Source organism: Hakea prostrata, chromosome 7 (genome assembly GCF_041222555.1).
Source record: "Hakea prostrata isolate BN-2017 chromosome 7, UWA_Hpros_2, whole genome shotgun sequence".
Classification (NCBI taxonomy): domain Eukaryota; kingdom Viridiplantae; phylum Streptophyta; class Magnoliopsida; order Proteales; family Proteaceae; genus Hakea; species Hakea prostrata.
Genome location: NC_142606.1, coordinates 38,611,943 through 38,635,417, shown reverse-complemented (window position 1 = coordinate 38,635,417; position 23,475 = coordinate 38,611,943). Strand labels below are relative to the sequence as shown.

Sequence of the window (23,475 nt, the reverse complement as noted above, 5' to 3'; positions counted from 1 at the left end):
CCTCAATAAGTGCAGGGAAAATTGATGATTGTAGGCAAAGGTGGTCATTTATCTTGCCATTTATACATCCTCTTTCACACTTTTTAGATTCACTATATCCTTCAATGTTGGATCCATGGTGGGAGATCTCGCTCTCGAGCGAGATCTCGCCACTCAGAAATACCGAGATCTCGCCATCTCGGTCGAGATATGCCAAAAAATTGGCGGTAGTCTCGGTGGCCCATCTCGGTGGGTTTTAGGGCTCTGGTTGGGCTGAAACTTGGTATTTAGCCTATTTAAGGCCTTTTGAATGCATTGGTGGCCTTAGATTTGTGAGAAAATAACCCTAACTACGTCTTCTAAGTCAACCCTATGTGTAAAACCGAAATGTAGAGATATCAAGTAATTCATGTTATCAACTATAAAGTATTAAATACATTACACATCAAACTATCAAAGAACTTAAATGGCTTCAAAATTTTACAACCATAAGAAGTTTTAGACTTTTAGTAAGTCATAAATCATAATCCATAAGTTCACAATCACAATCACAATCACAAGAGTATGTGAGTAATAAGATTACAAGACAAACAAGAGCATCACTCAACATTCTGCATCAACTGATTCTGAATGGTGGCCACATATGACTCCCAAGTCAACTCATCACTATAGTATGTCACATATAGGTTTAAATGTCACATTAAATTGGTTTCCATGAAAGTTAGATAAAAGCTTGTGGATCAACATATATTTACACTAAACTCACACACCCATTGTAAAATATTCTATTTGAAAAAATTCAAATTTGGGGGAAAATCTTACCTTTGTTGTAGATTTAGTTGAAATAGGCTTGAATGATGATAATTTGATGTTGTAGATGTCTTAAAGATGTTTAGAAGTTGAACCCCCAACAAATTCAGACAAAAAATCAAGTTTCTGGCAATATTTGATGGTTGCAGCGAGATCTTACCGAGATCTCGGCGAGATATGGCGAGATCTCGGCGAGATATGGCAAGATCTTGGCGAGATATGGCGAGATCTCGGCGAGAGATCTCCCATCTCGCAGATCTCGCCTCTCCTCTGGTCTCGCTATGTCAAAATAGCGAGATATCTCGCGAGATCTCCCACCATGGTTGGATCTATGTAGTGGTCGGAGTGCATAAGGGTTTGTACACTGAATGTTCATCACTTTTTCCCTTGTCACTTTCAAACTACTTACATTGTCAATGGCAACGTGTACTGTATTCTCCAACCTCACATTATTTATGACCTCTTTAAGCAGTTAATAAATTACTTTGCGTTCATCTTTCCATTGGACGCATTTGCAACATGTTGAAGAATCTTCCCTTGACAATATACAATGAAGTTGATAATGAATTGTCAACTGGCTCCAGTCGAATGATCACTTCCACAATGGTCTTGCATCTATTTGAGCCTCTCAATATTCTCGGCCAATGATAAGCCCCTAATCACCAAGGTGTACAAGAGAAAGGAGAAGAGGGACTACATGGTGCAACCTACAGCTACTACAGGGGATACAACTGAGAAGAGGACAGCTGGCAACACTCAATTGGACAGCAGCCACTAACTTGCTGCAGACAGAGGAGCAGAGGGGTTCATCCAGTTGGCATCATTCAATTGGTTGAGAGTGGAAGAATCGGTTATGCATAGGGAGTTTGTTAGGATTTGATGGGGTATGTAAGGAGGGAGGGGGGAGAGAGAAGAGAGAGGAGGAGAAAATAGGAGAGACAAGCTGTGCTTGTGGGAGAGGGAAGACTTCTTGGGGAGTGGCCTAGCCATGGGGATGAATTTGTTCATCAAAGTTCTAAGTAGTTTATCTTTATTTCAGAAGTTCTTATCAGTTAGTAGTATCAGTAGGTATTAGTATTAGTCTGTATTCATCAAGCAATATCTCCACTATTATTCTGCTGTTTTGCTGTTCTGAATTCATAGCTTTCTGGTGTTGTTTGTTTCGGTTGTTGAAGTTTATCAGAGTTATTAAAGAATATCTGGTTGCTGTTTTTACTGGTTCTGTTACCATGAATGAATATTTACAGTGCTATCAGTGAGGTTCTTGGGAGGATTCAGGCAAGGAGATAGGACTTTGGGGAAGGCATAAGAGGGTTCTATCAGCCAACTTTGCTTTGTTGTGGGGAATGTAACGTTATAGATCTTCTATGCTCCAATGCTATAGACCCATTATCTATGCAAGCTTGTCCATATCATCTAACAGGTTCTTGTGGCATGACCTAGAAAGCTATCAACTTTTGAGTCCTCTTCTTTAAATGCTTAAGAAAGTGTTTCTTTTAAAAAATACCAAATCCCATTGATTAATCACTTTGTCGAGAATATGGGATATCTATGGCAAACAAGTAGAGAGATCCATCCATTGACAAGAAAAAGAAAAAAAACATGAACTGTGATTGGATTGATGAAAAAGATGGGACCATAGGTCTTCAGTACTGATTTGATTGATTATTAAGAAAGAGAATTCGTGGTTCAAATATTGGTGGAGCGCATCAAATAATTCATAAAAGTTTTCTGTCTTTCACTTATATTTGCTTTCTATCAGCTTCTTGTTTTTTGATAGATATTGTCATCACATTAATCTGAGTGGCTGAGAATTTTTCTTTTTGCCAGTCATTCAAAATGCCTTGATGTTGATCAGATTGTGATCTTGTTTATCCCCTTGTGGGGATTATTTTTATTTTTATTTTTTGACATAAATGTTCATTTTGCAGCAAAATTCCTGAAGCTAGAGCAAGTTGATCATGATCCACTTTTTCCACCTGATGCGGTCGGAGTTTCAATAGATGGAACTGGTCAAGTGGGCACCTTATTCTACACTGCTCCTGAAATTGAGCAAGGGTGGCCAAAAATTGATGAAAAGGTTCTGTAGATTTTGTGGCTACTAACTACTCCATTTCTTCTTTCTAATTTACCTTTCTAATATTTTAATTCAATTTTCCTCACTGATGATTTTGATTTTCTTAAATTGTCATTGCTGTGTTGGTTGGCCATAAATTTGTCCTACTAAAGTTTATTTATTTGCAGGTAGACATGTACAGCTTAGGAGTAGTATTCTTTGAGCTATGGTACCCTTTCGGGACAGCGATGGAAAGATACGTTATTCTCTCTGATTTGAAACAAAATGGAGCAATGCCTACTACATGGGAAGCTGAATTTCCAGAGCAAGCTTCCTTATTGAGGCGTTTGATGTCTCCTAGCCCATCAGATCGTCCATCTGCGACTGAACTTCTAGAGAAGGAATTGCCTCCATTGCATCAGGGAGAAAATGAGTGGTTTGATGGTAAGTCCTGTTTATTATTTATGGAAACTTGAAATTCTTGGATTTAATTTTCTTAACTTCTAGCATTTCTGGTTTTAATTCACTTCCCAGTATAATTAGTATTTGGTAGCAAATTTCGTTGATGCAGAAACAAAAGACAATCTGATGGAGGAACTGGTGAATTTATCTTATGTTGAGTTCAAGCTAACAGTATAGCTATTTGTATTTCTCGTGAATATGAGAACCAAAGAATTTCTTGTAGATAGGGAAATGGAAATCCATGCTTATGCAACAAATGCAGGCTCTAGGCTCTGTTATAATATTTAATTCTCAAGGGTTTGGCCAAGTTTGATTTTATAATATGTGAGTTTTTATCTTGTGCTCGTCGCACAAAAAATTGTGGCTCCCCTATTCTGTGGACCCAAAAGTTTAGTGTTCAGGCCAAGCACAAAAATAGGTTAGTTAAATATTTTAATTGGTCTAGTTCTGTTAATTTGCCCAACTTGAGTTAGTTTCCATTTTTGAGTTAAGAGTTCAACTTGAAGTCCATGTCAGATTAGGACTCAACATATTATGTATAAATACCATATCAGATTAATATAGTTATGTTAATTTGCCCAACTTGAGTTAGTTTCTATTTTTGAGTTAAGAATTCAACTTGGAGTCCATATCAGATTAGGACTCATTACATTGTGTATAAATACCATATCAGATTAGGACTCTACATATGATGTATAAATTGACCCCTCTAATCGATGGCTAGAGGTTAGATAAAATATTGAATAAGAAAAGCTTCTTTTTGAGTAACTCCTGAATCCTGGTTTTGTCGATTGCGAATTGAAGATCCAAGGCTGAGAAGGGTTCTAAAGGTGAAGTCAAGCCTAGCCTCTTGTTATTGGTTGAAGATCAGAGTTTGACTTCGTTCTCCATTTGTGTATTCCATCCTTCAGGCTCCACTTAGGTATTGCTGGCAGCCTATATCAATCCCCCTTCTCCTATCACAATTTTTCTTGATTCTTGATTCTTCCGAGTTCCCAAGACACCCAAAATTTAAGATCTGGTCTGCACCAATCTAGTCATCAGATCTGCCCACTTTAGGCACATCATTCCCTGAACCGTAGTGACCTTCAAACCCCGGTTTGACCCCATTATGAGCATCAATTCCATGGTATGGATATTTTCTTGAACTCTTGTACTCCCTAAAACCCTCAAAATAAGTACCCTTGTATCTTTCAACTTAGCCATCCAAGGCTAATTATACCTACAGATCATATCTTTATAGGATTACCTACATTTTATCCAAGTTTTGCCCCATTCCCATGACTTTTGATCCCATATCTCAAGAACTTGCCCAATCCCAGCATTCTAAATCTCTCTAAAACTAACACCCTATCATCCTTGTTACCATTTCATTAGCCCCACCAGGGAATTCGGAGGCCACTAACCTCATCCATCCTTACTAGCAAAATCATCCCATCACAGCCCATATCACAAAGACCCCTCAATCCCTCATATCCCATAACCAAAATTTCAAGAAACCCTTTCTTGGTCTCTACATGAGTTGGTTGTCTTAAAAGATCTTGGATGATGTGGCCCTCATTCAGTTGAGGCTGAAAATAAAAAAACTGCAGACTTCTATTAGTTCTAGGAGTGACTTGGGATGAGGTTGCATGAGTAAGAGAACCCTTTTTTTTTTTTTTTTTTTTTTTTTGTGGCTGGGGGAATGGGGAGGGGGGAGATTGTGGGAAACATCTCTACTATCTTTTTAGTACATTTTTTCTAAATAAATGATCATAAATCAGAACTAAATGAGCTGCAAGTTTGAACTAAGAACATGCTTTAAAATACAGAATTTCTTCAGTGATTTTAATTCTGTAGCCTATATTTTTGTTAACATTGCCATGTTAAAGTTGCTGGATTTTTTATTTTATGGTTGATGTTTATTATAGTTTACTCATAATCTATTATGGGAATATTCTAGTCTTCTTATATTACTGGTTTAGGTTTATTTGAAGGGATACATAGACCAAGGTTACATTGGTAGTCTTGGATGTGCCTGGATGATTATAAAATAGTGACTCCCAGTGGTTTCTTCTACTGCCAATTGGTAGCATCATAACTGGGTAACACACGTTGGATGGCTCTTTCCCTTTGTAAGTTTCTTCTTCACTGTCAGGTATATTATCAGTTTTTGGCCCACATAGATAGGTTAATGGAAAAATCTTTGCTCCCTATATCCTATATTGTAGGATGGAACTTGCTATTCTCTTATGAACTTATAATATAGCTTACTGTTGGCTGTCTGTTGGCATTTTTTCAAAATTAGGGAGCTGTTTCTTGCCATTAAGACCTTCACTTGATATGTAATGGAGCTTGGATTGGATCATCAGATTGTGAGTTATTGGTTTGCCTATTATCTGCTCCTTTTTCATGTGATTAAGGAGTGTTTGTGTGTGGTGTATAGAGTGGCAACCATGCCTGGACATGTAACCACCTTGGAGCGACTGGAAATGATTGCCTTCCCCTTCATGTTAGATGTATTTTCTAGGGCTCCTCAAGGCAGTTATATATTTGGATGTGGTCAACATCCAAGATGCATGACTGGGTAGCTTCCTATCCCCATATAGGCATAGACATGCACACTTGAGATTATTTGCTGTCCTGTGATGTAGTGTACTACTGTGAAGATCTTATATATGATATGCATCTGGATGGCTGTCTCATTACTGGCTTGTACAACTAATATATTTATCCAGTACTGTTTTGCTGCTTGTGACTGTTCTGGTAGATTATGGGTGTAACATAGGATATATATACTATGGGTTGAGGGGAGTGCTACGAATACTGAGTTAAATTTTTCTGGTTACTAGTGTGTATTAAACATGGTTGATGTTTGTTAGTTACTGTCACTTGTCATTATTGTAGTACTTAAATATTACTATTCTACTTTTCATTGGAAACATCGACTAAAGTTTAATTTGTTATCTCTGCAGTGCTTGAGTGATTAAAATTAGGGTAGTTACCATTGAGAGGGATTCTTTTTCTCTTATCTGACAGCTTTCTCCAGCTGTTCTTCCATTGATTACCTTCTTTCTTCTTAGAGTAAACTACTCTGGCCGCCATTGACCTTTCTGACAGTAATGCAAATCTCTTGGGTTTTCTGACGTGTAATCAAACCTTCCTACTTTACAATCTTCATTGCACTACGTCTGTCTGTTAGTGTTTTAAGATTAGGTAACAGCTTAATTTGAACTAATAATTTTTTAGTGCGCCATACTACCATATACGGTTAATATTACCTTTTTGTGCTTCTTATTTCTCTTCCTCTTCTTCTTTGTCCTCCTATTGCAGCCCCTTTCTTGTTAGTTTGCCCCCACCGTTGCCTCTGGTCCCACCTCTCATGTATGCCTTCTGATGCCCCACCATCTCGACATTGATGGCAACCACTTTTATGTTCCATCTCTAGTCGGATGCCTCTTCCTATGAGAAATATAGCCCATACCTTGTCAAAAAATTCTTATGCATTTTGGAGAAATATTTCAGTCCTATTACCAGAAAAAGAAAATGCAAGATCTGCCCCAAGAACATGCACTGAGTCACTTTAATGTCCAGATTAACCTTAAGACGAAATGTCTGAGTCTTTTTCTTCATCTTGTACAATCTCTTGCCTAGGTTTGCAACATCCAACATAGCAGCAGAGGCAGACGTTAAAAGACTTCCAGGGATAAACCTGGAATTTTCTTTCCGACAAAAGGAAGCTTCAATAATAACTATGTGTTCCTTATAATCTCCACAGATGAAGCCAGAGATTCCATTAGCCTTCTCAGCCTTAACAGGGGAAGATCCATCTCTGCCAGAAGCAGTCAGCAAACTTGCCACAATCCATACTTTTAGGTTCAGTTCCTTATTCTTCAAAAGCCACTTTGTCTCTTACATCATCTACAAAACTGAAGTCGTTTTTCAAGGGGGGGGGGGGGGGGAGGTTAGAGAGGGAAAAAATAATAAAAAAAAAACATTGTTCTCCGCTTGAATCGGGCCAAATTCTCCAGCTCTTTATTGATTTTAGACATACGACAAAAATTAAAAGAATACTACATATCTTCCATTAGTTCACCCCCTGTCACTGTGACGCAGCCAGTGGATTTTTGATGGAAAATTTCTTCGTCAGTTGCTTTTAAAATGATGTTACCAACCCCAAAAGTTTCATAGAGTGGCAGCTACAGCATGTTTGCACTGCACTAGCACTGAACACTGTCAATTCGACTGCAAACTCCAGCCTCATCTTGCCTCCCACAAAGCCTATAAAAGGTTGATTTACAGAGTTGCTCCTATACCTCCAACAAGGGAGGCCTTTCTGAAGGGTAAACTTCAATCTTTGGAGTTTAATATGGTTTAAAATATCCGGGTCTAAATTCAGTGCTTGAGTTTAAGATTGTGTGGCCTTAAAGGTCTGGCAGCCTCTTTCATTTGCTTTATGTTTTTTGAATTCACTCTCTGAAGAAATGGGTGTTTGGACAACTTGATGCTACTCACAGTCTTGAAACTCACCAAAATTGCCAATGGTGGTTTGTTGAAAAAGTGACAGAGAGGCCCTTCAAGCCTGTAACAGGGAAAGCTGACAGGGGTTGGAACATCGAGATTGGCTGTTGGTGATTATTGGACCTGTTTCCTCCATAAACAGAAACTATTCTCCTCGTCTTATGGGGCTATCAGGCTGCTTCTCATCTCTGAGTTGCCAAAGGGATTAGGGTTTCTCTGATAAGGAGAAGGAAATGAAGTGGAAGACTGCTCATTTATGTGTAAGAGCATTTAGTGAGAGCAGGTGTATTACTTCAGTGTTAGATTTAGGGTATACATGAGCAGTTGTTAGAAGCACTGTACCTTCCTGTAATTGTCAGGATGGTTGGGTTGGTCAGTGTAATTTACTATTATTATTGCATTCTCTTGTATATTTTCTTAAAATTTAAGTTGTAGATATTTCTCATTTTATTTTTGTTGACATTTACTAGACATACTCAATGTACAGTTTCATTAATACTTGTAAATTTACAGTAGCCATCTCTGGTCTAGTGGCGCTCAGTCAGCCATTCCCTACTATGCCATCTTTCCCCCACGAGCAACAAAATTCCCAGGAAGGGGGCTGTATGCTGGTTGGCCTCAGGACTATATTCTTCCCATAAAGAACCCCACTAATAGTAGTTAAACAGATGTGCATACACCTCTTGTTTCTTATGGATTTTGTTCTCTGAAATTGTTGTATTTTCCGGATGAGGCAATGTTTTCACTTTTTGTAGATACTCTACGAAGAATGCAGACTTCTGAGGATAGATGTGTGTATAATAAGATTGTAAATGCCATTTTTGTGACCCATCAACCTAGCATTGGGAGACCAGAATTGGCCAGAGACACATCTTCCTTCATGCAGTACACAGAGATAGACACTGACTTCCGTGATAATGTTGCTGACGTTGCAAAAGAAGTGTTCAGGCAGCATGGTGCGAAAAGGATGGAGATAACAGCAATGCGTGTTTTTGATGATAACCAGAAATTTCATAGGTTTTTCTTAATTCCAAAATATCTTAAGATCCTTCAGTAGTGATGTGCCAGCATTATAAGTTTGGTTGTATTTTAGCCTATTCTAAATTGTTCACCCCCCCCCCCTCTTTCTTTTGTTTTGATTAGAGATGGAGTCAAACTTCTGTCCCGTGAAGGAGATATGCTTGAGCTATGTCACGAACTGAGATTACCTTTTGTTTATTGGGTAATAGAAAATCAGGTATTCATTTTCAAAAATTTGTCAACTTTATGGAATCTCAGAGTTGTAATTATGGAATTCTATCTATGTTAAAAACTGTTGTTCACAATGAGTATTTTAGCTTAATTGCATAAAAATACCATATATATGTGTGTGTGAGTGTGTGTGCGCTTTGTTGGGATGGTTGGTAAGATTTATGCAAATAGTATATATGTCAGAATGATAGGCTAAACAAGCCACTATCAGTTTGTCACCCCTATCAAAGAGAACATAAAGTTGGGGAACAAGGAGTGGGGAGAGGAAGATATCCACTTTTCTTGGAAGCCTATCCTGGAACATGGTAACAAATGAAAATTTGAATTTTTGTAGTAATTTATTTGACTTTTTATTTCCTCTTTTTCTTTTTAATTATTTTTTAAAGAGAAGGAATGAACCTAAATGAGTGAGAAGGCATTCCTTCGGTGCATTCCAATGTAGTCATGTTTGATTGAAGTCATAAAAAATTGTGGTAAACTGAAGGCTGGAGTGAGAATTTGAAGGCAGGGTAGGTTTTCTTTGCTAAGTTGATGGCCCTCTTGGTGCACCTAGTTTGTCATACCAAGTGGCTGAAAATGCGTAGCAAAATGCATAGTAATTATAAGTAATGAGGTAGTTCCACTTAGGTGGAAACCTAAGCATTGCATGGTAACTTACCAGTTAAGCTTTCACTTAGTGTTTGAAGCCCCCATCTTTGGCATTCTTTGTGTTATTACTAAGTGATGATATTTAAGTTGTGTTCAAGTGTTAAGCACGAAGATTCCCCACTAATGCAAAATTTTTGATATCTTCCAACAAAGAGGTTTTGGTGGCTGGTCTTATGGAGGTCTATTGTAATGCAGTGGTATTATTTATAAAGGTAGAATTGTCTGTTTGGATGGTTTATTGTAATGTCCCAAATTTGGGAAATTTGTTTTCTCCTTTTCATATTTTACTAATGTAAATAAAGGCTTGCTATGTCACTTAGACATAAGCTATGATCAGAGCCATGATCAAGATTTCTCAAATTGTTCAACATGGTATCAGAGCCACAGATCTGATCCTCAAATCTGAGAAGTCCTATGACAGAAAACCCTGAGCATCGCCGCCTCGCTTCTTCCCTTTCGCTTATCTCTTTCCTCTTAAGAACCACCATCCACCACTCCTCACCCTTGCGATTGCTCCTAAGGGCCTCATCTCTTTCCTGTGGGACTCTTAGGGGTATCGCTACCCACTTCCAACCACTTGTAAACCAACAATATCCCTAGAAGCCTTCTGCTTCTTATAGCCAGGCTTTTGGGGATGCCGCTAGCTACCGCTAGCCTTTATACTGTCCAGCAACAGCCCTAGAGCCATCATCTCCTCCTTGTGAGGTCTCTAGGGCTATCGCGAGCCTTCTTCCCATTCTATCCAGCTAGCAATAGACTTTAGGGTCATCGCTGCCTCTTGCGAGGGTCCCCACAGCTATCGCAGCCCTGCCCCAAGCCCCTTAGACCCTTTTGTCCTCCTTTCTTTCGTCTTCTCCACATTTTAAAACCTTTTTTTTCATTCTCCTATGGCTCTTCTTCATTGGTGGTGAGCACTTTTTCTCCTTTCAAGGGATCCTTTTTACTTATTGATGCTGTGATCTATATTTAGGATCAGTTTTCTGTTTGATTCTGCGCGATGTCCTCCAATTCAACAACCTCCACCTCTTTTGGTACTTCTGGTATGGAGGAAACTCCAGTGTCATGGGAACATGATTTCTCCTCATTCTATATAAACATTGTTAAGTTAATGAGACATTGAAACTAATTACCTGTTGGTTTCGATTTGTTTCTCTTGCGGTTGGTGCTTGTGGACTTACATGTCATCTTCATAGGACTTCTACCAAGCCATTCTGTCTTGGTACAACACAAGACAAGTGGGTGACTGCTGAATGTTTGGTTATGGGATTCATTTTTAATTCCATTGAACCAATTATTGCAGAAAGCTATTTCCTTCTTCCTGATGCTACCACAATCTGGAAAGTTGCCAAGGAAACCTACTCAAAGTGGGAAATGATGCTCATTGTTTTGAGATTCAATGAAAAACCCATCAGCAACAACAAAAGGAACTTACTTTGTCACAGTATTATAATACTCTTCATGGATACTATCAAGAATGTTGATTTTTATGGGCATTTTGCTCCAACCTGGTGTATGATTTATCGGCAGTGGGAAGATACAACTTCGGGTGTATGGTTTCTTGGTTGGATTGAACGTTGAGTGTGGTCAGATATGAGCTTATATCCTTTCACATGAGCTTTTTCCATCCTGGAGCAAGCTTATACTATGGCTGACACTGAAGATAGTGCTGGACAACATTGGTGCACACTCAGATGCCATAAGATTTGCTTTTGTAACCAGTACAGGAGGTAACCAGACCTGGACAAGGGATTCTTCTTGTACGCCAATTAAATGTGATTATGGTGTTTGGGAACGTCACACCAAGGACAAGTGCTGGAAGCTGCATGGTCGTTCAATAGATTCTCATGGAGGCAGAATGCCAATCAGAGTGAAATTCAAGTATCTTCCCAGTAGGCCAATTCTGAAGAACTAAGTGCTCGAACACCTTTCTCCTATAACAAGCTCCATCACCTTCCTTAGTTGATGACCAAACTTGAAGTATCTTTTTCTAGTGCAAGTGTAGCTTCTACCATGGTTCCCCTCAGATAAAAAATTTACTCTAGGTACCTGGTTGTCATAGTGTCACTTCGAGTCATCCCTCCTAGGCTCCTAGATAATTGGCCTGGGGGCTACTAATTATATAGTTTCTTCTTTATTTCATACGTATTCCTCTGTTCCCTTATGATGTTCGTATTGCTGATGGGGTCTCTTTCTTCTCTTTTTGGAAAGGGATACATATCTGTTCCCCTTCCCTTAAGTTATCTTTCGTATTACATGTACCTAAATTTTCTACTAATTTTCTCTCTCTTAGTAGTCTTACCCTGTGTTTCACGGCCTGAAAATGGGGCTTACCATTGACAATGGTAAACAACTGTGGGGATTTTATTTGTTGGATGGGTCTCCATAAGCTTTTACTTGATTTTTCGGTTCAGCTTCTCTTGCTTTTTCACTTTGTTACGATGGCGTCGTCGTTTAGCCCACATTGCCTACCCACATTATCTAAGCTTTTTTCAGATTTAGTTAAGTGTTGTAGTTTAAACAATTTTCGTTGTGATGCTTGCATTTTAGCCTAGGAGACTAGGCATGTTTATCCTATTTTAGATAACCGCAACATTGTTGCTTTTTATATTATTCATTTTGTTGTGTACTTGTGTGGGCCCCATCTTGTATTGTTTCTATTTCTTGTTATCGTTGGTTTGTTACCTTTATTGACTATTGCACTCGAACACATGAATTTACGTACTCCACCAAAATGGTGATGTTCTTTCTTGTTTAAATTTTTTTCACAAAATGGTTTTTTCCTAATTTGGGGCTACAATGAAAATCCTATGCATTGATAATGGGTTTGAGTATTCGGGTGGGGAATTTCCCTTTAACTTGGTTGACCATGAGATTATCCATTAGACTAGTTGTATTGACACTCCACCTCAAGATGGCGTTGCCCAACGCAAAAATGGACACCTTCTTGAGATTGCATGTTCCCTTATGTTTACCATGAATGTGCCTCCTTGGTATTGGGGGAATGCCATTCTCACTGCAACCTATTTGATCAACTGAATGCCATCGTGAGTGGTGCCACAATGTTGTTCCCTTGAGGCTCTTTTAGGGCAGCAGACTTTACTATTTCCCCTAAGGTATTTAGATGTGTAGCCTTTACCCAAAACCATCATCTCCATGGTAAGTTGTATCCACGTGCGTTATGGTGCATTTTCCTTAGTTATTTTCTACCTAGAAAGTGTATTAGTGTTGTCATCCTGCCTCTCCTCATATGCTTGTATCCTTGGATGTTGAGTTCTGGGAACAAATTCCTTTTTTTTTTTGGCCCCTACACCTCTTTAGGGGAAGAGTGCTAGTGAAGAGGTTCTGGTCTTTGTTCCTCCTTTAGATATTGCAAATTTGCAACTAAATTTCTTGTTGATGATCCTCCTTTGGAAGATGGAGCGATTGGATAGGAATAGTTGATAAATTAGGATAATTATGTGTTAGGGGAGCAACGTCCATTGGAGATGTATCACTGGCGATTAGTAAGAAAAGATCCCCCTATTGTACCAAACCAATGGAAAGATCCTGCTCTTAGTCCTGAAAGCAACAAGTGCTCCGGTGAGTCTATTTCTGATCCATCTTTTCATCTCTCTTTGTACTTATTAACTGCATTAAGAAAGTAGCCACATACATGCACTGGACATCCTATCTCCAACTGTGTTTCATATTAGTCCGTATCCTCGGAATTTCAATGCTCTGTTCCCTCTTTGTCCTCTATTTTTGCTCCTCATACATGACAAAAAGCATTGTCTCACCCAAATTAAAAGGAAGCAATGGATGAGGAAATTGAAAGCTCTAGAAAAAAAAATGTGGGAAATGGTGACTTTGCCTACAAGAAAGCGGATTGTTGGGTGCAAGTATGTATTTTTCATCAAACATAAGGTAGATAGAATTGTGGAAAAGATACAAAGCAAAATTAGTAGCCAAGGGTTTTACTCAGACTTATGAGATAAACTATTAGGAGACATTTGCCCTAGATGCCAAGATGAGTGCAATTCGGGTGGTTCTTTTGTGTGCAGTATGTTAAGGATGTAGCTTGCAACAACTTGATGTGAAGAATGCTTTCCTCTAGAAAGAAATTCGAGTAGAGGTATATATAGATGTACATGTACCCAAGGAAAAAAATCTCGGTTGAAACCAGGATTTCTACCTAAGAAAAGGCCAATTAATTTTTTTTATTTATTTTTATTTTTTTAAAATTAACCCTAGGTTTCGGGCCTTATATGGCGTCCATTTCATCTGATTTCTTGCCACCTACCTATTTGAAAGCATAATAAACACAATGAAACTAGTATTTTGCCAAAAAAAAAAATCATTGAAAATTTATCATTCAAGTATACTGACAAATGACTGGTTTCGACAAGTACATACAAGCATAAAATCACTATAATACATGAATTGTTTGATAGAATGGTTACATATACAACAAGTCAACAAAATAAAATGACCAACTAGATCAAGTGATGGTGTCACATCCCTCCAGCCGGTACCCTATCTGGAATACCCTGAGGTGTGATCCATAGCCCCGAAGATCAAGTTTAGGAACGATTATATCCATTTAGCACAATAACATACTCAAAAGCAAGAATAAATCATAGTATTCAAATAATTAAATAAACAAAATCAAGAAAAGATCTCAGAAGGATCACAAAAGAATATCAGAGTGCGGATAATAATATACCAAATCAAAAGATAACTGTAGAGTATAGCGGAAATATACCCCACAAACATATGGGGAAGGTAGATCGAAATCTAAAGCAAAGCTCTAAGCTAATACAAGTAAAAGGAAAAGTCTAGAAGAAAAGAGAAATCTAATCAACATCTTCCATCGGCTCTTCATCTTCTTCACCTTTGGGTTGTGCTCTTGTAGCTTCAGATTAGCATCTAGCTCACGTTCCCATCGGCGAACAAGACGATGCCGGCTGCCATCAATAGGAGCCATCAATGCAGTCCAAACCTGAGTGTTGGCTGCCCCACTGGTCATAACCTTCTCCAGAGACTTCCGAAATTGTACGATATAAGGAAGGGTCCTCCGTACTATGGCACGGGTTCTCTTCCGGACCTGCAAAGTCATCTAAAAACAAGTCCCCCGAAGGGTAAGCTCAAAAAGAACTTAGCAAGTATATCCAATCATAATAAGCATCTTCACACACATCCAAAGTCAAACATAAATGCAATGATATGACACAATATATTCAAGTATGCTTCTAACTCTATATATGTATGTTAGTCACTATTGGTAGACACGTTTTAAGTCATAACACCATACTCCTTTGGGTAGGGTCTAAAATCACTCTCCCTCAACCATCTCGGTATCTTGGGTTCTCCGGTTGGTAATGGGTCTTGAAACCTTTTTCAGACAACCTTGGTTGGGGTTTAGGTCAACACTCTCTCACATTACCATTTGGTCTGAGTAGTGGCGCGTGTACAGGATAATCTTAGCCCAATGCAAGTCATCTACTTAGTTATATCAACGTAGAATTAGAAACTTCCATTCCTCCCCTCTCAGGATCCTTTCCGGTATCCTTCTCACTAGAGTCAGCGTATCCTATGGCTACAACCAACTCGGACTACGGACTCATTAACCGTATTGGTCATCCACAAATAGCAAACGGGAAGCTCTCATGTCCTCTCATGGATTACACATCGGTCTTGAGCACCCATGAGCCCAAGTCTACTACTTGCGACCCTACCAATGAATGGCCCCCACAATGTGATCCATGTCCTCTCATGGGTTGGTTCCGGTCTTCAGCGCCCATAAACCCCCATTACTACCACAGGTCACTCGGTCTCAATACCTTTTTGAATCGGGTCTGATATAACAGGGTATTCCTAGCCAAACACTGTTAGACCAATCCTAGGTATGTCAACTAGTAGCCAGGGAAAGAGTCAAGGGGCACCATAGGAAAGCGTTCCATACCACCTCCACTGGTGTCCAAAGATAGAAACGCCAAAAGGGCATTCCCCATTCCACAACTACAACCTAAGCATTCACAACATATCATGATTCCATATATATCACATTCACATTCGCATTCGCATTCACATCATAGTCCAAATCTCATTCTCATTAATCAATAATCAATTCTAATATGTAAACCACAATATGAACATGCTACTATAGTTGCAGAAGTATCATGATTTAAAGAAAACAAAACAACAATAGTTAGATCATGCATTCATGCCATATTACATAAAGACATGTAAATAAGCCTATTGTGAGTTGGAATACTCATCTTGTAATCCGAATATATAACCTTCAATTGAGAGACTAGAGATTAAGACCAAAATCACCTAAACAAGCTTGACAAAACATGTATAGACCATAAAAAGTAATTCCAAAAGATAAGAGTCGAAACGGAGCCAAAACAGCAAAAAGTTGCTGTCAGCAGCACCTTGGTTGATGCCTTGGTCGATGGGATCGACCAAGCAAAATCAGTACGGATAGAATACACTACTTTGGTCATAACTTCTTCATTTGAAGTCCGATTACTCCGAAATTTGAAGGGAAACTCCACAACAACAAACTAAGGCTACCTATGAAGATTAAATCATCTAGAAAGGTCAATATAATGGAATTCCAACCAAACCCATAATAGGCTCAACCATGGATCATCAAGGAAAGGCTAGAATGGCTAGAATGAATGGGAATTCATTCTAAGGGATAGAATATAGTAGATCAGCAATAGAAACTAATAAGAAACAAGTCTAACATTGATTACAATAGAAAACTAAAGTAGAATAGATCATGTTATCAAAATCCAACCAAAATCATGAAGAATCACCATATGGCTTCAAGGAATGCATAGAGTGATTGAGGATTCACTGTAAGATAAAGGAGATCAGAGGATAGGTAATTACAATAGTGTAATACCTTCCTCACAATCAAAACAATAAGCTAGAACAATATAAGAAAGAGATTAGAGGAGAAAGAGGTAGAATACCAACCTTGTTGAAGAAGAATCAAAATAGAAACTAGGAGGAATGCTTGAGGATCTTCCTTGACTTGAGGAGGAGGCTCTAGGGTTTTTCTCACGTTCACCAGCAATTGAGAGGCCAAACAATTAGGTTTAATGCGAGGTTACAATATATAGGGGATCCCAAATCCAAAACTTCCAAAAATAACATATTCTGATTTTGCAGCAGCCTTGGTCGATGGGATCGACCAAGGGATCGACTAGAGGGTCTTCCACCTTCAAGTTGCTGAATTTTGGATCTGAAATCCAACACTTGGGCCTTCAACCAACTTAGGGAAAGGTCTAACCCGATTTCTTAGGACCTTTTAAACATATCCACACTGAACTCTGGGTCCCACTTTAAGGTCAAACATCCACAAGTCACTTCTTTATCCAAACAGACAGGGTGTCTAGGCTAGGGTTAGGGCTGGATTTCACAGGTGTCTCACATATATTAAGTTGAAGCCCATCTATCATAAATACATAACATAAAAATACATAATTTAGAAAATAATTATTAAAATCAAAAAATGAAAAAAAATGAAAAAATGGTCGCAAATGATACAAAAATGAGTTTAACAAAACACAATCATAGATTAGATCATAGTCCTAGGTTAAACATATATTAATTTCAAGGCAATACAAGATCATTTAAGGCATGTAAAAAATAAAAAAGGGGAAAGTTTGGAACTGTTGGGTATGTCTCATGCTTCACATTCTATTGCTGCTGGAGTTTCCTTTGTAGTTATTGTTGCTTAGGAGGTGTTTAGAGGAAAAATATGAGCAAAAGAGGTGCTTAAAGGGAAAAGAGTCGTGGAAATTAGGTGAAAATGTGATAGAAATCAACAAAAACTGAGGAAAAACCGGTTGGAATGTTGAAATGGTCGAAATTTTGGTCGAAACCTCCGGAATGGTCGAAATCTTTGAAATTTCGGACGGAACCTGTAACTTTTCTGAAATAATTGGAATTTTGTTCCGGTTTTCAAAAATGCAAGCATTTCGATCGAAATTTTGACCAAAATTTTTTCTATGGATGTACTGTGTGGATATGCTACAATTGAGACTTAGGGGAAAGTGTGTAGGTTAAAGAAAGCTTTATGTAGTCTAAAGTAGTCTCTGAAGGTTTGGTTTGGAGGATTTCATAAGTCATGGCTTCCATTGGCTACACACAGAGCAATGTAGACCACTCCTTATTCATCAAGGAGAACTCCCATACGACTATATTTCTAGCGTATGTTTTTGACATTGTTACCACAAGAAGCAGTGATGTGGAGATTTCATCCTTGAAGACCTTTTTGGGAACCACAATTGAGATCTAGGCCATGGGGAAACTAAGATACTTTCTAGGTCTTGAGTTGGCATATTTGGTTAATGATATTTCTCTCTCTGAAAAAATTTACTCTTGATTTGTTGATTGAAACTGGAATATTGGGGTGCAAGCTAGCTGAGGCTCCCATTGAGTCCAATCTACACTTGAATGCAAAAGGAAGGAGAACCGGTTGATAAGACTTGCTATTAGAAGTTGGTAGGAGATTAATTTACCTTTCTTATGCCACACCATGCATTACATTTTCTATTGGTCTTGTTAGCTTGTACATGTATGATCCCTACTTCTCATACTTGGATGTAGTGTACTGAATCTTAAGGATGTAGTGTACTGAATCTTAAGGTACTTAAAAAGCTACTCTTGGAATGGGAATTCTGATTTTTTCTCATGGAGACTTAAAGATCAAGGCATATACAGATAAGGCAGGGTGTCTTGATGATTGAAGGTCTATCTTTGGTTACTCTACTTATGTGGGAGGCAACTTAGTAACTTGGAGGAGCATAAAGCAGCTAATGGCTGCAAGGTCTAGTGGTAAAGCTGAATTTAGAGCAATGGCACAAGGTATTTGTGAAGTGTTATGGTTGAAGGGACTACTTCAAGAGCATGGTCCAGATCCTGAAACACCTATACAACTTTATTCGAATAGTTAGTTAGCAATCAACATAGGTCATAACTCATAACCTAGTACAACATGACAGGACCAAGTATGTGGAGATTGACAGGCAATTCATCAAGGAGAGGATCAAGTCTGGACTGATCCATATCTACTTTGTTACCTCTGACAATCAAAGTCTTTAGTATTATCATAAGCAAGTTGGACATGATAAATATCCATGCAACAACTTAAGGGGGACTGTTGTAATGCAGTAGTATTATTCATAAAGGTAGAATTGTCTGTTAGGACGTTTTATTGTAATAATTCCGCATTGGTAATATTTGTTGTATCCTTGCATATTATTGATATAAATAAAGGCTTGCTATGTCACTTAGACATAAGTCAGGATTTCTCAAATCATTCAACAAAGTCATAGGTTGCATGTGTATTGTTGGGATACGATGTCATACTCAAAATGATATGCTATCTCTATCCTAAAATTTCCCTTGGATCAGATACCATAGTAAGAGAACTTGTTGAGATCTCAATAATATTACATTTTTTTTTTTTTTTAGATTTTAAGAGAAGATGCCTTATGACTGAATTTGTTTGATGTTTTGGCGAGATCTTGGTATATTTTGGAATTTTACTGTAATTTTATGTTTCACACCAAAGTCTGGATATGATTTCAACTGAAATGAGTGCACCAAGTTGTCAGAATCCTTGTGTTATCCTGTAGTTTCTGGTGTTGTAGTCTCTCAAACGGTACAGAAGACAGATCAGTGGGGATTGTGTAAAGGCCATATCATACATGCACCAATAGTTTTCTATTCCGTTAGTATCAGAATTAGGTTTAGATAGTAGAATTCAAATTGAATTATAAATAAACAAAAAAAGTTATTAAAAAAAATTGAACTTTCACTCTTAACTAGAGACTAGAGTAGGTTCAATTAGTTATTAGTATAGAAATATTGGAAAGATTTGGATGAGGCCAATATGGTCTTTGTACTTCCCAGAAAGAAGATGATATAGAAAGAATATAAAAATAGGGAATCCAAAATTTATAGGGAGCCTTTTTTGCTAATTCTATTTGTAATGTGTTGCAGTTTACAAGCATGCTTCGATTTAATATGAGATGTGACAAGTTCCTAAATAAAATTTGGAGATGCCCCTATTATATTTTGTATTTTCACAATATCAGTTGTCTTGATAATTTGGAATGCATTGAGAACATTATTTCCCTACTTGCTGATTTCTCAAAAGATGGTGTTATCAATCATGAAAAAATCTTGTGAAATTGTTGTGTTTTTTCAGTGTTTTTATTTATTGTCATCGTAGAAAAAGATGTAGTTTTTCTATTTATCCACACACTGAATTTATTATCCAGGTATCTTCATTCAAGCGGTATGAAATATCGTGCGTTTATAGGGAAGGAATTCGCCAGTCACCCCCAGATCGTTATCTTCAGGTGCACATCTCACTTAAATTTATGGTGGTTTGCTTTATTTTTTTTTTCTATGAGTCTTTGATTTATTTTGCATTGTTTGTGCTAATGATCATATAAAAATTTCAAATTGTTGCCTTTTTTTGTTTATTTATTTTTAATATACTGATTTCCTAACCCCATATGGGAAGTTACAGCCTAATATAGGTACAGATTTCAGAACTGACAACAGTATATAGACTTTCCTCCATAAAAAGATAAACTCACTTATGTCAATCCTTTAACAATGTCTTACGCAAAGTAATTGTGCAGTGTGGCACCCTTGTTTGCAGATTCAAAGGGAAACTATATTTCAGAAAATTATTTTGTAATTTAATTGAAGCAGTCAAGAGGTAGGCGAGGGAAGTATTTGTTACCATTGATTGGAGGGACTAATGGTGGGCTCACAATCACCAAAAATCAGCCTTAGTTGATGGGTAGGGCAGCAGTATGATAAGATAATGACAACGATCTCTGAAATCGGTAATTTAGTGGATATAAGTGATATCCTAGATTGATAGATGATCAGTTAGGAGCCAATTCTTCTGAGATCTCAATCAGAGGGAATCGAATTTGGGATTCAGAAGATGCCCAGTAGGAATTGGACATTAGGGTAGAAGGGTAATTTTGGAAACACAGCTGGTCAGATTGCAACTAAATTCGAATGGTTTTATTAGGTGGGTACGGGGATGATATGGTTCAAAAGGGATGAAGATTTGATGGTTGGATTGGGCTGGGCAGGGTTCTCTGCTAAAAACATCTTGTGTATGTGATGTGAACACAATTTCAATCCCTAGTCAAAACCCTAACTGGGGCCCACAAGATGGCTTTAAGAAGCCTCGCTAGGCTGGCCAAATCCTCTAGGAGGGGTATTTTGGGCATTTTCTGCCCTAATTAGTTGCTGGAATTTAATTCTAGTTTAATTTCTAGAGTCCAAGTTGGTTAAGAGTCTTGTTTTGAGTTACTAGTTGAGTTAGTTATTGAGTCAGTTTTTCTAAACTCTAGCACATGTCAATTAGAGTTTTAACTAAAACAGAATTTAAGCATGCGCTTATTAGAGTTTTAAGTTACTTAAAACTTTTATTTCATCATGTGTCCATTAGGGACCTTTGGTTGTTCCGATTTTATTTCAAAGGAATCCCACTTAGTGTTTATTTCTTTTTAGTAGGCTATAAATTAAGGCCTTTTTTTATTTTTTATTTTTAAAGTTAAATCTGATTATTGAATGAAAATATATTCAGTTGAGGACCGGGGTTCCTATTGAGGGGAGCCTCGGGGGATTTTAGTAAAAATCTTTTTCAATATTCAGCACCTTTCTGAATTCCAGCAAGGGTTCTTCAATTAAGTAAAGCAATCCCAGTTCCCTTCCCTATCCATGCAAGGCACCCCCACCCCTTCCCCTTCACCCCTAGACCCTCTCTTGCCTCCGTGCACCCTATTTTCCTCTCCCCCTTGCTGCCGTGACATGGCAGCAGTCATCCCCACCTTCCCCTACCCTACGACACCCCCCTCCCTTCTCCGACCCTCTCAGCCCTCTCTCTCCTTCCCTATGGTAGTAGTAGAATCCCGTCCCTATTAGATCCCTAGTTCCCCCCCTTCCCGCTGCATCCCCTTTCCCTGCTAATTGGACCGTTCCTTACCCTCATCCCATCCCTACCCTTAGTTCCACCCAAACCCTAAAATGGTTACAATTCTAAAATTCTGCACTTCATCTTCCTCATTAAAAATTCTGCAATTTATCTTCGACCTCTAGACCTGAACCTTTCAACTTCAACCTAAACCCTCACCCACACTCTAAAACCATTAGGTCTAAACCTGAAATTACAAAAAGCAGCAACAACATTCCCATTTCCAAACCTAATGAAAACCCTAATATCCTAGTTTCCAAACCCTACTCTTGTGTTCCAGATCTGAAACTTTTACAGCTAGGTTCCATGACTAAAATCCACGGCCCCTTTACCTCAAGCTCGGCCTTGACCCAACCTTTGTGAGCCCTAAAACTAGTCCAAAACACCTCACTAAATTAGTCTCAATTGCTGGAAGATTCTTGGCAGTACTTAGTTTTAGGGAAAATCCATAGAAACCCTAGCCATAAAACTGGGTTTATATCAATATGCAGTTCTACAAGGTGATTGCAGCTTTTTTGAACTTGAGACGTAAGGTTTATGGTAGTTAGAAGGGGCAGCAAGGTGGATTGAAGACAAGTTATGATATCTGGGTGTAGTGGGTTGAATTTGGGAGGGTGATTGGTCGTAGGGCTGTAATTGAGTTCCTATGAACGGTTGTATCAAAAAATGAATATAAAAAGTTAAATAGAAATGAACAGGGGGTGGAGGTTTTCGATCCCTAACCAAGGCAGCAGTTTTTAAAAGCAGATCTGTGAGGAGTGATTCCAAAGTCAATCAACAGGAGTAAGGATTTTAAATACTTAAGCACCCCTGATCCTCCTGTACTTTAACAAGGGAAAAATGCACTTGGGCCTTCAAATACGAAGCACAATTGGCTGCCTGGAAGCTTGGAATCAGCAATTTCAATTATCAAATTTGTGTTCATTAATATGTACTATTATGATTTTATATAAAAGATTCTAAAATAGTCTCCTACACTAAGAAGGGATGGCCTAACCAAATCCTTAACCTATTAGATAACTTAAACTATATAGGAACCTAAAGTAGCCCCAAATTAATGTCCTAATTACATTGTACTAATCAGTCACGTGCTAGTTACATGTTCAGTTGCTAACATATATTGGAGTACAGTAGGATCTGTTCAAGTGGTCTAAAGCAAAAAACCATATAGGACCAGTTCAATTGATCTAAAGTTCTAAACAGAAAAACCGAAAACAAATACAGTGAATAAGCTGTTTTCGTGCGCAACTCAATTACCTGTATCTTATGTCCATTAAGTTGGTTGATAGCAATGAAATCCCATCCAATAAAGGCCCCACCTGTACATTCATCAACTCTAGGTTGTTTTCCTACAGAAGGTCTCTTTGGTGCTGAATTTGTATCATCAAGCCAGTCCAGCTAGCATGTTTGCCTCAAAGCAAAGTCATCAACTCTAGGTTGTTTTCCTAATGAAGATCTCTTTGGTGCTGAATTTGTATCATCAAGCCAGTCCAGCTAGCATATTTGCCTCAAAGAAAAGTTGAATTAGTATCCTCAAAGGGTTTATAATCCCAAAATATCAATAGCAATGCTTTCTTGGTTATGGAGTAATAAAGAAGCATCAAAATCAATGAAACTTCCTGATCTGGAAACCGCAGGTATGGTTGTCTCGTTTCTGTAAGCAGAAACTATATGCTGCACTTGGGAACTTCAATATGGACTTCAGTTGGTGATTTTAGCAGCATTATTGGATTTGGATAACCTCAGCTTTGCACAAAAA

At 38.2% G+C, this 23,475-nt stretch overlaps 1 protein-coding gene across 4 annotated transcripts in view; it reads left to right on the top strand.

The window, feature by feature from the left end:
• Positions 1–23,475, top strand: part of GCN2 (protein kinase family protein) — a 121,559-nt gene that overhangs the window by 48,440 nt on the left and 49,644 nt on the right. For 3 of the 4 annotated variants that reach the window (XR_016174290.1, XR_016174292.1, XM_089160488.1), the window contains 5 exons: positions 2,721–2,869; positions 3,034–3,289; positions 8,563–8,824; positions 8,951–9,044; positions 19,993–20,073. Coding sequence is in view for 1 of the 4 variants with exons in the window: in XM_089160488.1 (XP_089016614.1) it covers positions 2,721–2,869; positions 3,034–3,289; positions 8,563–8,824; positions 8,951–9,044; positions 19,993–20,073 (842 nt within the window). In the remaining 3 variants the exon portion in view is untranslated. The remainder of the gene's footprint in view (positions 1–2,720; positions 2,870–3,033; positions 3,290–8,562; positions 8,825–8,950; positions 9,045–19,992; positions 20,074–23,475) is intronic. The other variant, XR_016174291.1, reaches the window with a different exon arrangement.